The 18,256-nt window shown below is 42.7% G+C and overlaps 1 protein-coding gene across 1 annotated transcript in view; it reads left to right on the forward strand.

Moving 5' to 3' along the window:
• CUBN (cubilin) overlaps positions 1–18,256 on the forward strand; it is a 223,416-nt gene that overhangs the window by 71,515 nt on the left and 133,645 nt on the right. Inside the window, 1 exon segment of the mRNA XM_075062312.1 lies at positions 12,983–13,142. Within this exon segment, the coding sequence (XP_074918413.1) occupies positions 12,983–13,142 (160 nt within the window).

Raw genomic sequence — 18,256 nt, forward strand, 5'->3', positions numbered from 1 at the left:
ACAGAGACCTATGAGATACAGAGGAAAGGAGAGAATGCTTTGTAATGTGTGTGTCACTGATTTTCTAAGCAAATAGTATTCCTGTGCTGAAACCCATGCTGAACCTGACTTCTGTTTGTCAGGGGAGAATGAGTAAAATCAGAATAAAGCCTCATAATTATTAGGGTGGAACAGATGTTGCAATTTTGCAAAATGCTAACGTTATTATTGCCTTTAAAAAGGAAAGCTCCAGAGGGACCAACCAGGAATAGCACTGGTTAAAAAAGCAGGTGTATATTCCAGATGTTTGTAGAAGCAGAGATATTTCATTATTATTATTATTATTTGAAATCGGCTTTGTGTTGACATATATAGGTGTATTCTGGCAGAAACCTGACTCAGCTGTATAGAGAATGCACTCCAGAAACCATGTGACAGCAGAAGGAAATAAAAGAGTAGAGTCGCTCTAAAGAATCAGTATAAGGAAAGAGTGACTTGCAATACGTGTTTTAGATTAGAAATTTATCCATAATATGTATAAATGGGCCCAAACCAGACATGTGAATTTGAAACCCTTTAGAATTCTGGGGAGGAAGAGTTTACGTGTGTGAGGGGATGTGGGAGGTATTGGGGAGGCGGGGGATGTGTATAGATACAGATCTCTGGATCAGACCCCACCTTTGTACTTTTGGACCCAGGTCAGATCCCAAACTATAAAAGGGCCTGTTTTTCAATTCCATAATGGAATGTGGCTAAAATATCTGAATCATGCCCTGATTCAAAGAGTTGGGATGGGAACTGTATTTTGTTTGGTAACTTGATATAATTAGCACTTTCAACTTCACTAGCTGCTCCTTGGCCTGCTGAAAGAAAGAAAGAAAGAAAGAAAGAAAGAAAGACTCTTGCACTTACTTTCTAGTGGTTATAGGTTCCTTAGAGTACTGTCATCAACTAGATGAAAAAACCCCAAATCTCTAAGTGCATAGCTGAGAATGCACTAACACAGTGCCCAGGTGATCAGGGATCAACCAGTGCAAATTAAATGCTTGACTGAGCCAAGCTGAAATGAAATTACATGAAGATAATGAGAAATCGTTAGTGCGTTGCTTTTCCCTTTTCTTTTTCTCCTTTGATCACTGGATGCTAATGTTTTTTGAGTCAAGTTGTGCCTTGAAGGCACTGACTAGCGTTGGGGTCAAGCAGACCCACCTCATCCCCAGCGGAGCTCTGTGAGGGAGCATGGCTCAGAGTTTAGATTGCATGGGGCATGATTCTCCACACCTTTGCACCTTGCATAGACATTCACATCTGTACTAAGTGGGGGTAAAATGCTACCTTTCTGATTTGGTGGCATCTGAGACCTACTCAGAGCTTAATTTGTAATGAAAGAGGTGCTGGGGCTCAAGCAATTATGTACCGGGGCGCTCACAATTTTTTTACTTTCATAACTGACACAGCAAGCCCAGAGGTGCCGGAGCTATGAACTCCCAAACCTAGAGGTGCTGGGGCTCATCCCTGGCAAGCCCTGGCACAAATTAAGCACTGGACCTATTCTGCACAGTGTAAGTGCATACACAGGGCCAAAGCAGAAGAGAATCGGACTGATGGACTTTATCCAGGCATTTTCTAACATTAATGTAGGGTGAGCACTTCCTGAACAAATGAGCAGCATGTTCTGTTTCGTGGTCTGGCAGTGAAAGCTGGCTCTCTCCTAGTAACTGTCGGAGGTTGCCTGACATTTTCAGAGGGTTTACAGTTTAGTTGTTGAGAATATCAGAGCAGCTACATGAACCAAAGCAGTAACAGTATGGAGACAGCACATACAGGGGTGCTGGAACAATTGGTATAGTGGGAGCCATTGAACCAAACTATAAAACTTAAATATGTTGGAAACCATTTCAAGCCGGGGGTGCGGCAGCATCCCCAGCACCTCTAGTTCCAGCACCTGTAAGCACATACCTTATAGCAGACCTACTTTTTTTTTTCTGATGTGCCACTAATACTAGTTGAATTGGATTGTAATTATATTGCTTGCTGTGACTTGGATTTAAAACCTAGCATTCATCTTTTTAAGGGGAAAAATAGCCAGAAGGCTATATCAGTAAGGTTAGGGACAGTAACCTAGGAAAGAAATGCTGCATCTTTCTCTACTGTCATGATGCTGTTAGCTGAATAATCAGGGGCGTCTCTAGGCATTTTGCCACCCCAAGAACTGCAGGCAGGCTGCCTGCCGCCCTCGCAGCACCAGCAGAGCGCCCCCTGCGGCTTGCCGCCCCAAGCACACGCTTGGTGTGCTGGGGCCTGGAGCTGCCCCTATGAATAATAATAGTTTACTCTTCTGTCTTTACTTATTGATTTACATTTTATTTAGTGTGACAGATCATAGGCTCAAAAGTGGCAACGCTCTTTTATAAATAAAGAGAATTTAATGTTACTGCAATAGAGTTTTGAGTCTAGCAATAGGAATGAAATTCACTTCCTTCTTATCCAAGAAAAATATGATTTGAAAACCTCTTGTCTTCCTGTCCTTCAGCAGCTAACTCCCTCTGTTTTCTTGTACACGCAGCACTTACCCCTCACTTTGAAGTCCAACATGTTTGGCATATGCTTGTAATGATCCTGGGGGAAAAGCCTGCCCACCTCTTCCCAATGGCACAAAAATGCGTGATGAACCCAGAACCAGTGTAGTTTTGCTGTGCAGGGGACAGGATGCAGGCCATTCATATATGAGGCCAAGTCTCTGTGCACTGTAGAGCACTAGTTGATGCCCACAATAGCATGGTGGGAGAAGATAGTAGATCTATATCTGTGCATATCCATTGGCTAACCTGCATGTGTCGTGGTGATGCATATGTTCCATGGAGCATGGGTGGCAGGTATCATAGGCTGGGAAAGGCTGTGCATCCCCAAACAGCCAGACGTGGCCGCGCTCACACTCCACCCCCCAGACCACCTGCTTCCTGGTCTGTTGTGCTGTGGCCCCAGCTTGGGCTGGGACCAAGCTGGCCACTCTCCCAGTACTCCAGTGTTGTTGGCACTGGGGCTCTGGATCTGGTGGGGGGGGGGGGCATGGAAGGGGCGGGGCCTTAGGCGGAAGGGGTGGGGCTGGGTGCTAGCCTCCCATATCCGACAGATAATGCGCCCCTCCCCCCCTCGCCATGCCATGGAGGCTACTGAAGATATGAGTCTGCAGTAGCAAGCACAGAGTGGCCCTCTTGCTGCTCCAGAACTGGTGTGGGGGGTAGGGGCAGAATTCCTCCCCATATCAACAAGCCCTGTAGTGCTGTCTTGCTCACAACTAGTTATTACACCTGAATATGTAGGCTCCAGCAAATGAGTGCATTCATTCACAGGACAGCTGTTCCTGAGTACTCTTTCATTTCCTTTTTCAGTAACAGGATATGTTTTTACCACAGCAACATTCCAGGAATACACCATAATATCCTCTCTCTCCATGTGGGAATCATGCATTAAATAATGATTGCCTGAACTAAACCGGCAATCTTCTTTTTCTAATGAAGTTACACACAGAAGAAAAGAGGTAACACTTTTTTCCCCTGACCCTAGTTTTACTTGCTTTCCTAATTTGAACCAGTAAATAAGCTAACACCATATTGGAGCTGGGGGGAGTTGCCCAAGACATCTGAGCTATCATGTGATATATATGTCTTTTTAAAAGTCCAGTAGGAATTCTCCAAACCCAAACGATGGCTCAGTTTGTGGTCACACATCAATTGCAAAGTATCACCAGCAGCACATCACCCTGTGGAAGCAGATGATAGATGGAATATATTCATCCGAGTTCTTTAGTCAGGCATCAAATTACAGCCTTCTGGCTGGACTGCAGCGGCATCTGGAAACCCATTAGTATGCAAGCTGATAATAATCAAACATATCTACAGATATAAAATACCTGCAGGGATTTACAATTCACCAGTAGAAGTTCCTCCATATAGCATTCTCAGGATAAAGGCAAATTCTCCTCTCAGCTCTCCATGGCAGTTCTTACCAGTGGTATCCTGCTTTCACTGCATGAACAGGTTTTCAGTGGGAGAGCTGAACAATTAGAGAGAGCAGGATATCAGTTACTGTCTGCTTTGAGGATCCAAGAGGAGATCTGTGCTCAAAAAGTTTTTCCAAATAGCCTTAATCTTCAGCTTCTCAGATGGTTAGGTATATTTAGAACTATGGTCAGAAAGCAGAACTGAAACCACACTAGTGAGGAGAGAACTTGGTAGTGTAACTGTGGTAAATTTGTTAATGGTTAAGGGGCTACATGATCTCTAATTGAAACAAACCTCAGATGACGAGTGGCACCAAGTGATTCAGGATGCGACCAAATGGCGGTTTACTTGAAGACATGCAAAGCCCAGCATGAATGAGTAATACTTTATTTTTAGTTGAAAATTTTCTTCAGCTGCTGCACCCTGCCAGCTCAGAGTAATGTGACTTTTCCTCTGCCTCCAGGAAAGCAACGAAATACAATGGGGAAACTGTGAAGTGCCAGCGTGTCTAATGCATGCTAATGTGTAAGCCCCCGGCAGTGAGAGGAAATTCAGCACTGATCCATCTTTGCTTGTAATTCTTCTATCCTCTAATGTCCCACCCCTGTCCTCCCAAATTCACGTGGAAACTGGCACTGTAGATCCTGGCCTGTTTGATACACAAGTGAAACCTTCCAAGCAATGATAGAGCTTGTCTCTTTCACGTTATGGTTTTACCACCATTGAATGGAGGGACTCAGTGGCATTAGAAAGCCCAGATGATGCTTGTAAAGCTTCAAGTGGGTCCACTAAGATTCCCTTGTCAGAGGAAGGAATCCAAAATGACAAAATCCCTCATCATAGCCCACTTCTGTAAGTTCTGTCATTCCTTTGAGTAAGATCTATAGTGCAACTTCCCTCTCAGATGGCTTTAGGATTCTGTTCCCATTGCTGGAGGATTTTATCTTATCGGAGACCTCAGTAAGTTAACTTGTTCCTGAGGCAAAATTTTCCATCTATCTTCATCAAAACTGATTTGGCGCTCCCTCTTTAGGGATATCCTAAAGTGATCCATCCTGACAGAAATATTTTGATACCACAGGGTTCTTTTCTTTTCAGAGTCCTACCTCACTCAGAGAGTGTTAGGAATTAACTCAGTTTGTAGTTAAGTTAATCTGTGGCCTGTCATTGTCTGTACTAGGACAACTGGCTCCAAACTCTACACAGTTATTTTGTGCTTTTTCAGTCTATACCCTCCTCTTTCATTAATTTTGTTGTATCATCCACAAGAGGATTTCCACCTCTTCATAGGGATTTCACAGGGTCAGCCCTGGATTCTCCCAGAGTATGATTTTCCTGCCAGAGGATAATTTCAGGGATATAATTCTCACAGATCCAGAAGGGATCCTGCTTCCTTGTCCATCAACACTTTACAACTTCAAAGTGTGATAGAACTCCTTTGTCTTTATGATTCCCAAGGTACTGCAAAAGACAAAGAAGTTTCGCCTCTAGTAGCCCCAGCCTTAGGCTCATAAATGTTGTTCCCTTCACAAGAGTACTGTAACAGGGGCTTGGAGGGCTGGGCGGCCTAATGGTTGGAGTGCTTGATTTTCGGCCTCCTGTCTTGGTCAATGTGCCTCAGTCTTTAAGGCTAGGGGAGAGAGGTAGAGGGACCCGGGCCCTTCCACTTCACCAGGTCCCAACCTAGGACCTGTCAAAGCCGATTCCCTACTCTGGCACTTCGAGTGCAGGAGGTGGGGGCCTGCAAGGATTCTAAAAATTCATACTGACCACTCCAGGCTGGTATTAAACTCCCAAGGTTACAGTTTCTCTCTGACCTTGGATGGGTAGATGCTGCCACCACCCAAATGCAAAAAACTCTTTGAAACCAGAATTCTCTCCTGTGGGGTACCCTCAAGCCCTTCCCCCACCCCCTGCTGGGAAGAGCTGAGAAAGAAAACAAAGGAAATCAGCTGTTGCCACCAGCTAATTTAACAACATATGCACAAACCTCTTAGGACACCAAAAATCCAAACCTCTTAGGACACCAAAAATCCAATCCCATTCATAAAAAAGGTAAATTTTATTAAAAATAGAAAGAAAGAAAATACATCTGGAACTTAGGCTTTTGCTAGATTTAAAAAACTCACTTACAAAATTTAAACATCAAGAATAACCTTTTTGCGTCCAGTTTAAAGGTTACAAGCAAAACAAAAAGGTTACAAGCAAAAACACAGAGGAGTCCACAAGCCAATAAGAAATAAACAGAAATAAACCTAATTGTGTCTTTTTAGACATTTCCTAATTTATTTACATATCTGGGGTTTCAGATAAGCAATCTCTAGGTATGATCTGATGGTTTTTCATATCTGGCTTAAGCTTCTCACAACATAACTGCTCCCTGTTCCCCTCTTTGCTGGAGAACCACAACACACGGACAAAGGGAAGTTTTTTTCCCAATTTCAAAAATGTCTAGCCCTTCCATTGGCTCTTTTGGTCAGGTGCCCACTCCTTTCCTTTTACCTGTGGGCTTGTTAATCCTTTACAGGTAAAGCAAGTAGAAAACAACCACCAAGAGGGATTCCATAGCCAACTGGCTGGTGGGGTGTCCACAAAAGGTAGCTAACCCCCCTCTCATTTATCACAGACCCTGAATAGGGGAGCCCCAGCAGGGAGCCTACATCCACTGCCCTGGGCTACTTCCTACTGCTGTCCCTTCAGTTTGGGGCATGGCCCCTATTGTCCAAGTTATAGTGGTGGTTTGTCTCTAGTACAGTCCCCTTGTGGATCCTGGGTAGTGTCCAGTTGCAGCTCCAGGTTTCTCCAGGCAGGGCAGTCATGTGTTTGGCGGGGTCAGAACCCCACAAGATCTCCATGCTTTGGTCACCCAGTTCTGTCTTAGGCCGGGTGCTCCTAGGCCTTGTTCTCAGTCTCCTCTAGCCAGTGGGACAGTGCTTATTCCCTGGTGCCTGCCTTGGCTGGCAGGCTAGTGATCCTTCCCCTCAGATAGGGAGGCAGTTAGCTCCTGCCTCTTCACCAGTCCGTCCCGAACTGAGCCAGGTTCTTTCCTTTTCTCTCCACTCCAGTCCTGGCGTTGGCTGCAGGTATAATGGAGCAGATGCTGGCTGGGCCCAAAGGCTCTCTTTAACCCCTTCCGTGCTGGTGGGAGGTTTTTCTGTTTCATCACAAGCACTCTCTTTATTTTCCTCTTCAAGCAGACTTTTCAAGCAGAAAGAGAAGGAAGCTTCTTCACCTAAGCCCATCTTCTCAGGAATTTGCTGTGTGACTGTAAGAGCCCTAATAGCCTAAAGTGTTCTTCAGTTTACCAGAGAGGGGAAGCAAGTCACTCTGAAATCCCTGGTTCCCTGTACCAGGAAAACAGATGCTCTAACAATCTATCTAGCTTGGAACTGCAGGCTCGGCATACTCTTGTGTAGGTATGCTCTCTTCATACACAGTACTTTGTAAAACAGCTTCTCCATTGGTTCATTTATAGATACAGCTTACATTTCTTTATACTTTTTTAATGTACTGTACAGAATACAGCCTTGCAAAGGGAACCAGTTAGTTTCTTGCATCAAGTATAAAGCTGGGGAAATACTGGAGAAATATGGTTTTACCGAACTCTTGTGTAGCCAGTTTTTCACCTTCATTTGCTTTGAAATGGTGATAATGCTGGCAGAATAAGAAATGAAAATTCCTCCTCCTCCTCTTTCTTCTTTTCCTCTTCTTCCTCCTTTTCATTTTTCTTCTTTTTTTAAAAATTCTTACCACAGTAAAACATGAAATTTAACCAAACTTGATACTTTTAACAAGGTTAAGTATTGCAGGCTTAGCTAACAAGGCAAAACATAGACTACCTTTATCAGATACCACTTCTGTTATTAAAAACTAGACATTTGCATACTCCGTAGGTTATGTAAATCCCAAAGAGATTATCTTGTCACATGTCTTGTGTTGCATGAGTTCACATTGTTCTGTACTACAGAAGAACATGGCTAACTAATTAAACATATGCAATGAAGGTGCAGCGACACAGAGGAAGGTTGCCCACAGTTGTGACATGCAAAGCACACAGAAAGAATGGGGAGCCATTTACCCAAATCCTGTCCCCATTTTGGACCATATTTTCTGGCCTGCTCTGCTCTCTTTGTGGTGCTCATGGGGCACAAAGTGAATGGAGACTGCCAGTCACTCCCCAGCTGGTAATACCTCTGCGTGGAAGAATCTATGCATAGATACTAAAAGGGAGTGGGTTTATAAGTCCCATAAGAAAAGAGCTTTGAGGAGAAGTTTGAAGGAGGGGAGTGTGGAGGTGCAGGTAGGAGAATTTAGCATGAAAGGAAGGATGGAGATGGAAATGAAGTAGGGAGGGAGACTAACTTAACATCCTGGATGGAGGGAAAAGGAAGCAGAGGAGACTAGGAGGAGATGGCTGCAAAGAGGTAAGTGGGAGATGCTAAGTAATGTAGGTACATTTGATATTTGGGCTTAAGCTACTACATTTTAAACCAGATTTCAAATATCTCAAACTCTGGTGGTGTTCAGAGCTAAAGGTTTTGTTCAGTTGCCAAATTCAGCTTCTGAAATCCCTCCTCCTCATCTGGACTATCTGGTGATATAATTCATTAATCCTCATGAGGTGCTGTGAAGATGAAAAGTGTAAAAAGTGAAAAGCTAATATTGGTGGCCATAGCATTAGAGGTTCACACAGGAAGCAGGCTGAACCAGCACTCCAGTCAGTCTGCATTGGGTGCTAATAACCTTCCAGGTGGAATTCAAGTTGTTGCTTTTGACTGGTAAAGCCTTAAATGGTTTTTGATCTTGGTCCCTGAGAGATTCTTCTGCTCTGCACAGTTATAGGCAGTTGCGGTAACTTCACGGGAAGCCCTGCTGATACAGAAGATGCATGTTCCATGGAATCATAGCCTGGGGTACTGGCAAAAAAGAAAAACAAGGAAAATAAAGAGAAACAAAATAAGTCTCCTGCCCTTTTAAGGCATGGGCCTCTCCAGATGGAGCATTTCTCTGTCGTGGCCAATCTATGTAGAATCGGGACTGAAACCTTCCTCAGCCTGATCAAACAAGAGAACAAGTGTCAAACCAAGGAAGGCTTGCTTCAGCCACGGTTCCCTCAACCTGGGGAAGAAGGAAAAGAGGAAAAAAACACAGTTTTTAATGTAATGCTTCTGGGGAATCATCTTGCTCTTCTGCATAAGCAAGGCAGTCAGTTTACCAGCTTCTCCTTGCTTACTATTAATAGTAGTAGCAGCAAGTTGTAGCAGCACCTACAGGCACAAAGACTTGCCCAAGATCACCTTGCAGGTCAGAGGCAGAGCTGGGAATAAAGCTCCCATATCCTCTTTCAGTACCGCATCCACTGGACCACGCTGTCACATCTTCCTGGAATGGATTTGGTCAAGGAGTACCTTGAGCCAGTGTCTTCCCCAGGCTATGAGGAGAGAAAGAACACTTGGGCCTTCTCTCAGGAGTCTGTCTCCAGCATATCACACCTTCTTCTTTATATCCATGCCACACTGAGTCTCTCTTTCCAGCAGGCAGGTTTAGTAACTTCTTCAGGGCAGTACAGGCCCGCTGCCTGGTTCCTTTCTTAGAGAATGGTGGGGCATATGCATCCACTTTTAGGGATGCTAAAAAGAAGTTTTCCATGAGTGACCTTGGTTTTGGAATTCATTCCCTTGTTAATTCTCTAGAGCTTAGATCTGTTACCTGTCTGGGCACTCTGCAAACCTCACCATCTTTTTCCCATAGGGGACTTGGGTGGGAGACATGGTGATGAGCTGGAACATGGAGGATCTTTTAGTAAATTATTGTTGTGAGGGAACTGGCTTTTTGGTGATTAGAACTCAGTGTCTTTAGATGGATCCATTTTTTGCATGTTGTATTATCTGCCTTAATTGTTGTGAAGCATCCAGAACTTGGGATGAGCACTAAAAAATTCTGAGCAAATAAAATAGAAAACAAATATCTTCTCAGAAAGGGAGTATGCTTGTTCCTGTATGAATACTTTGGAAGGAGTCCAGTTATCAACTCCTAGTGCCATTATGGTGGTGGAGTCTCTAATAAGTTATCCCATACTTCAGTTGTCCTGTCCAGACAATGGAAATACCCTGCCTGATATGGCTTAGGCAAGAATTGTCTCTCTTCTTTCAACAGTTCAGAGAGTAGTTCAGATGATAAAACAGAGGCTCCGTGAAAAAAAAAGCAGAGTTAAGACACAAAGAGACAAATCGTGGCCCAGGGTATTTGCACTCAACTTTAGTGGCAATTACTTGTGTATATCAAAGGGCAAAGTTTGCTCTTAGAAATTCAAAATGCTTCTTGAAAAATACACAGCTGTTCCCTTCATTATACGGGTAAGAGAGCCTAAAAAAAAAGTCTGTCATTCTAGCTGTAGTATGCCTGCCTCACTCTCAATGAGTTACAGCTGGCTGGTCATTTGAATTTCCTGTGAATAATATTCTGCTCTGAAAACAGGATCAAGAGGCAGCACTGATTAAGTGGTTTCCATAGTAACCATTATTTGTATACTGAAAAACTGACTGTTTGTTTTCAGGGGAATTACATAGGTATGTGATGTTAGCTATCTGCTTGGGTAAAACTAACTCCCACTTGATGAAATCAAACTTAGAAAAGATCCATGAGACTTGTTTTTCATTTCAGTTTGAGTGTTGCTATCGAATGTTTCAGTCGGTAACTTTTATAGGCTTTTATTTTTTAACATTGAACCTAGAGTTGAATTGTTTAATTTGCATTTTTAGTGCATTTTGGCTTTCCATTTAAAAGTACAGAATACTTAAGTTTCTACACTGATCTACATTTTCCTATTCAGATTTTTCTGTTCAGAGTTTTCAGACGCAGGAACTTGGGTGGGGTGGGATGATGCTTATTTTAAGAGGCTATTCTAGGAAGTAATGTTTTTAAAAGAACCAACCATTCTAATTCATATGGAAAATCTAATTGGATGTGACTTCATTTACCTTTGATGAAGTAGAGACAAAGAATGTCCCAGCTGTGATTTGGTGTCCAGTGCATCTCATCTTCATTTTATCTACATGTAGGTCAGTTACACAGTTGTTGCAAAAAATTTTGACAGATGTTAAATGTGGCAACTTGTCCGATGAGGATGACATTAACCAAACTTCTGTGCCCTTGCACCAAACACAAATAAACAAAGTTTTTTTGCAAGAACTACAAGAGGCTTTTCTGTTTGGAAGTAAGAAGTTCTCAGAATTGTCTGTCCTCACTTTGGAAGTTTCAGAGAAAAGGATAATCAGGACTATTAGGCCTCCTGTTGTAATTTACTTGTAATGTTTTGAGGATTCATAGGTTCACGGACTTTAAGGCCAGAAGTGATCACTGTGATCATCTAGTGTGATGTCTTGTGTAATACAGGCCATAGAATTACACGCAGTAGTTCTTGCAACAGGCCCAGAGCTTCCGGTTGAACTACAGCAAATCTTTTCGAGAAGACAGCTGCTCTTGATTTGTCCCTTAAGGGTTTGAAAGTATATCTGAGTGGACTTCTTGCCCCTCAAGCCTGTAAATGTGTTAAGTCACTGCAGGGTTTTCTGAAAATCCTAGTCTTTGCACAGCATGGGCAAAGCACTTCATTGAAATATTTTATCATATGTGACTCTGCAAAAGCTTACAACCAGCGTGGTTTATTAGCGCCTTTCATATTACCGTGGGAGTGTACAGTGTAGCACAGCTCCACCCAATGGACTTTCAGGTGTCCAGAGAAGAGCTTCTGAAATTAGAAATTTTGGCTGGCTCCCTAGAGATCATCCCTTTGGGTCTTTGCAGCCTGCGGAGAGAGAATGTTACAGTAGTCAGCTCAAAACAGAGAGAGGTTTCTGTTGAAATTCTAAAAAGGAACATGCCAGAGACTCAGTGATGAGGATGTCCAAATAAGATTTCTATGCCAACTATTTACTGGACTGTCTTGAAAAGATATGTCTTATGAGTCAGAAAATCAGATGATTACTAAACCAGGGCAAAGTGATAAAGAATTACAAGGTCGTTGCTCCAAACTTTGAGAGTGATTGTAATAACTGTAGGCTTGAGAAACAAACAAACAACATGACAGTAATTGGCAACCTATGTCTGTTGTTACAAATGGAACAGAATTTGGCTAAGATGGAAAGATCTGTCCCCTCCTTTTTTTTTTCAGGTTTGCTATAGATAAGACACCTTATCTCTGATGGGCAATATTAGCATTTGGCCATTTGATCAAGAATGGCAGTGCATATTCAGAGCAGTGGTTCTTAACCTATTTACCATTGTGGACTGCATATGCAGCTCTCTATGTGTTATGCGGGCTGCATCCGCACAGTATATATACTGCCTGGATGGCCCTGAGGATGCCACTTGGGCTGCAGCTGTGTGCTGATTGGGGTGCAGGTTGAAAACCACTGATTCAGAGAATTTTTAGGCCAAACATTTTCAAAACTAGGGGGCTAAGGTCAGACCCCATACTGGGGGACCTAAATAAATGGCTGAGTTTTCAAAAGTGCTGAGCACCTAGCAGCTGTCAATAAAGTCACTTATTCAGGTACTTGTTTAAATATGGATTTAGGAGCCTAATTTTAGGCTTCTAATTTTAAAATTCTCAACCTAGGAATATTTCTTTTTGTGAGGGGGAAGGGGTTTGGAGAGGGAATGATTTAAAAATGTGTGTTGTGCATTTCCTTTTTGTGTTGTGTGGGGGGGAGGGATTGTTGGAGGTGAAGAATATAAAGATCCATTCCCTCCACTCACATTGAAAAGCAATAAGGCTGGTGATATTCCTACGGTACAAGACAACCATTTGAATTTAGCAGCGCTAAATACGGGTTAGCATTTCATCCAACTCTAGCTGTGCTCCTCCTAGCACATTTTGATAGCGTAAAGTAGCATGTACACTGTGTCTCATTGTTCTTTCTTTAGAAGTCTATCATAATTCCTCGGAATCAGGAAGCTGCTTTTACTACACTAGGATTCTTCTTGTTTCATTTCAGCTCTATGATGGACCAAATGCCCAATCCAACCTGATAAGCACTTTCTGTGGAAACACTATTCCCATTCCCGGGAATACCACAGGCACCAGCCTTCATGTTGTGTTTTACTCTGATGGACTAGCCTCTAAACAGGGGTTCCAGATGCTGTGGCATGTAAATGGTAAGATACCCAGAATTTCTCAGTCACTTTATAATGGATAATTCCTTCTTCTCTACAGTATAATATGATCCAAGCTTACTTCAGCTAATTGCACATTACTAGAAATAAACCAGATATAGGTAGGAAATCATCACTTTTCCCTCCAACTTAATAATGGATTTAATACTTAATGTTTGCATGCACACACATATGAAAGGATCTGCCTTATTGCCAAACTAATTAATTATAGGGCCCATGGATTGAGTGCACAAGGTAAGTGAACTGGCCCCTCTCAGCTAGAGGTAGTTCCTTTGGAACAAAGGTGAGCTGCATGTGCAGAGCAATGTGGGAAAGTTTGTGTGACTTCCCCTATGCCAGGGGTTCTCGAACTGGGGGTCGGGACCCCTCAGGGGGTGATGAGGTTATTACATGGGGGGTCGCGAGCTGTCACCCTTCACCCAAAACTCTGCTTTGCCTCCAGCATTTATAATGGTGCTAAATATATAAAAAAAATGTTTTTAATGCATGAGGGAGGGTCGCAATCAGAGGCTTGCTGTGTGAAAGGGGTCACTAGTACAAAAGTCTGGGAACCCCTTCCCTGTGCTGAAGATCTTCTGTGAAGAGAGGTCTTAGTGTTCATTAGAGATGAGCCAAGCACTACAACTTTCAGGCCTGAATCTGGCCTGGATTTCAAACCCTGAAGTTCAGGGTGTATGCACTTGGGAATTCAATTCCAGCAGCTCTCTAGCTTCCTTTCCTGACATTTAGTTCCTTCTATGAGTAGTAAATTCAATTCAGTCCTCTCCCAACTGCTTTCTCTCTGTGAAATGGCATTGGCTGTGCTGTGTTCAGGATGCTGCATCTGCCCTGCCCTGCCCTGCCCTGCACCCACATGCAGCAGATGCTGCCACACGCTTAATTAACTCGCCAAACATGCATACCCGTTAATAAACCAATCTGCTAATCACTATGTTCACGCAAGTTATGTTTGCATTTTCTTAGGAAGTGAAGCTAAAACTGCAACTTTATCACTGTGGCCATTTAACAGCAATATTCACTATAACAAGATTGAATCTTATGCCTCTGTACATCCCATCAAAGAGGATCTGACCTTGGAAATAATTAAATAGCCATAGTTGCCCTGTCTGCCTAATCAGTTCACACTATTCAGCTTTGGCAGCATTGTAAAGCAGCTAAAATCTGCTGCGGAGGCCCCAGCACTGCTGCAGACTGCTGTCATTTGTTGGCTCCCAGAGAGCTCTCTTTGACTAGACAGTCGAGTTAAGAATTCAAAGGAGGTCAAGGAGTGTTTTTGGGAAAAGGGTGACATATGCGAAAGGAGTGAGACCTTCGGCTTGACACAGCAGGGGAAATGCTACAGCACAAGGGTATGTTCTTATGATTAGGAGGTGATGTCATCCTGGAGCTACACAAAGGAAGAAAAAGTGGAGCCTTTTGTGTGCAGAAAGAGATGACATCAGCCCCCATACAGTAGCCATGGTTTTTGTTTAACTTTCTTTGCTAAAACTCTGAAAAACCTGCCTGGTGCATAGTTCCCCCTTTCTCCCTCTTCGCAGCCCTGAACTCTACAAACTCAGACCTAGCTCTCCCCGGCCTCCTCCACATTCCTCCCTTGTTGTACATTACTTTCTGTGTCAGCAAACTCTCATTTTAACTCGTATGCACAGATCTGGGCCTGAAGCCCCACAGATTTTGGGGAGGTTTGGATCTGAACTTCCTGGCCCGAGTGCAGCTCTGTAAGAGAGAGCTGAACCAGAACGCTGAATCTGAATGTCCTCCGATCCTGGGGAGTTTCACACCTGGAGCTGGACTTCACAATGTGATGTTCGTGCCAGCTTGCTGATTCTGGAGCAAATGCCTCTTGCACTGATTTTCAACCCATTTTCTCCTGTCTTTTGTAACCCCTTCCCCCGTCATATATAAACAATAAATGTTCCCCATTTAGCCATGGTTCCATCATATATTGTAATATAAATGTATTAGCAGTGGTTAGTAACATGTGCATGTACCGCTGCCCTCTGCTGTATAGAATCACAGCTGCTTGAGTGTCTGAAATTATGGGCTAGCTTCTCGCCCTGTTCCATCCCCTTTGGGTGTGGCAAAGGGACCAGGGAGCTCTCAGCCAACATGTAGCCAATATAGATGGCTCCTGTGTCAACTGTTTCCTTACCCTCCATCCAGTGTAAGGGCATGTCAGGGATGGGAAGGAGCATGGCCTAATCTATTCCAGGGTTGGAACTGGAGTAGATGTGGATTGTGAGTCAGGTATCAGTAATCTAGGCCACTACTAAGATGAGCAGATCAGTGTAGGAGAGAGATTGGGCTTATGTGTCTCTTTTTGTGGTATAGACCAGTGTTTTGGAGTGGAAAGTCCTGTATTCTGTTGGCCAAACTTCTTAAACTGGTGGCTACAGTGTGTGCATGCTAGATATCTCTGAGGCTTATGTGCCATGTTGCTGAGAGGGATGTACTTAGATTTGCAGCCATGTGTTTGTACAACTTCACACTGACACTCCTCTCAACGCTCCCTTTCCAGCACCTTTGTTTGAAGCTGTGCAATGACCGCAAATAACCAGACATTTTCCCTGTTGCTGACTGACTCATTAAGCCCACTTCTATCACCAAGGGGCACAAAACATTTAAACTAATCTTTTGGGTCTTCCCTCTTCAGAGCAGAATATAAATTGCCAAATGGAAACTGATCAGTTTTAATGCTGCCTCCGTACCAGAAATTTGTACCGATTTAACTATATTGCTTTAGAAACTGATCTGGTTAAATCAGTGCAGCTTCCTTGCGTGGGGATTATTATTCTGTCTTAAAAGTGACTTATAACAATTTAGCTTAAGCAGTAAACTTTAGTACAAAGGATTCAATTGCAGCGGAATTGATATACCATTCTTAATCTGAAATACATGTCCGTACAAGGGATTTAATTGATGTAATATAAATTTAGTTACATTGGTTCAGTTTACTCCTGTAATCAAGCACTTAGACTCTTAGAGGGGCTTATTCCCAATGAGAAAGCTTGATGCTGCAAACTGTTCATTCCAATTCTGCTGTTTTCTAGGAAGCTCGACACATGCAAAGTTCATTTTTGCTCCTACAGTGTGCTCTTGAAGAAAGAGACAACACTTGGTAACACCGTGGGTGTTGTGGGGATGGTCCGCTGATTAAATTACTGCTCTACAAAGAAAAAAGAGTTGGGAGGCCAAAGGTCTGTCAGTGCTAAATTACACCAAGGGCAACTGTCTCTGTGAGAAGACATATGTTCCCTATGCATTCCAGCTAAGTTATTAAGCAATGTTCGTAAGACAGTCAGCTGCTTTGCAATGTGCATTACTGCTTTTTCTTAAAAGAATTAGTAATTCAACGGCAGGGTTTTGAATGAACCTGACAAGTGAAATTGATTTGGTCCCTACAGCATAGCCAGACTTCGTCTGTTCTGCCTTTCAATTCTGCCTGACGTACGTAATCCTTTCTCCTTTAAATATAGGCACCACATACTGTTGAGAACAGAGTAATAGAGTTAGAAAGGGTTGTGCCTTGCTAGCCTCTTCCCTCTGCTGGATTTCACAGGGGAGCCCTGATGGCTGGCTGGGGCATAGAGAGGCATATTTGAATCATGGCTCTTAGGTAAAGAAAATGACATTATTTTATTTCTATATTTTTACCTAGCAGAAGACAACAGTTAAAAAACCTAAATAATTACTACATATTTTAAGTGTTTATGTTAAAAGAAAGTGAAAAGACTGTTAGCCTTGCGGTGAAGCATAGCAGAAACAGTCACTGCATGAGGTTGCAGTAGCTAGTCCCTGTAACTGTTTGCAGATTGACAGGTTGCTTGAGAGAATTCTGTCTAGCCACACAGGCATGGTGCCGAGAACCAGGAATTTCTGTGTTCTAGTCCTAAGGCCTGGTCTACATTACGCGTTTAAATCAATTTTAACAGCGTTAAATCGATTTAATGCTGTACCCGTCCACACTACAAGGCTCTTTATATCGATATAAAGAGCACTTTATATCGATTTCTGTACTCCTCCCAGACAAGAGGAGTAGCGCTAAAATCGACATAAACATATCGGATTAGGGTTAGTGTGGATGGAAATCGACGTTATTGGCCTCCGGGCGGTATCCCACAGTGCACCACTGACCGCTCTGGACAGCAATCTGAACTTGGATGCAGCGGGCAGGTAAACAGGAAAAGCCCCGCGAACTTTTGAATTACATTTCCTGTTTGCCCAGCGTGGAGCTCTGATCAGCACGGGTGGCTAATTCCATTTTCCAGTGATTCTGGTGTGTAGAACATTTGAATTCCAAATGTAATGATGTTATGTCTCCAGTAACAAGCCTAATTATCTGCACACAGCATGAATTTCAAATCCATAGTTGATTGAAGGCTCCTTGGGACAGGGACTCTGTCTTTATTTGTGTTATTACAGCATTTAGTACAATGGGCGGCCTATGAAAGTGGGATTTACAATCAAATAAATACAACTATATTTGTAGTTTACATCAGGAACAGAACAATGCTATGTGATTTATGTAGCTAATCAAACACCGTAATTGAACTGATCAAACATACAATTCAAAATTCTTTTTCAGTAAATATCAGATAAAATTAATTAAAAGGTTAGTACAGATAAATGCTCTATGTTCCAAGTAGTGAAATAGAAAGTGTTTCGAACATGGCTGAATCAAAATTTGCTTTTGAACTTTTTTCTCCTTTCAGCTATAGAGCTTATTGCTGGGCAAATATGCAAATAAACATTCCAAATATGTGTGTCCACATTTATTATGAATTTGGTACAACTATTCTGAGCCCCTTTGTGGTTACTTTCCATAAATATTCTAACAAATATTTTATTGGCAGGAATGTTTGCCAAAACAGCTGACTTTCCATGCAACATATTTAGAGGAAGAGAATTTGTAATTTATAATATCAATTATTCACCCAGAAACTATTTCTAAACTCCTAAGTGCTGGGTAGTAGCTGCCTTCATTTAGTAGCTAACTCTTTATCAGCCAAGATGCTGAGGCAATATTAATCTAATAATTATGTATTACAAATATTCAGCCAGTCTAATATTGACCAGCTTTTTGCCTAGCATGTAAA

The sequence above is a fragment of the Chelonoidis abingdonii genome, chromosome 2, assembly GCF_003597395.2.
Source record: "Chelonoidis abingdonii isolate Lonesome George chromosome 2, CheloAbing_2.0, whole genome shotgun sequence".
NCBI lineage: Eukaryota > Metazoa > Chordata > Testudines > Testudinidae > Chelonoidis > Chelonoidis abingdonii.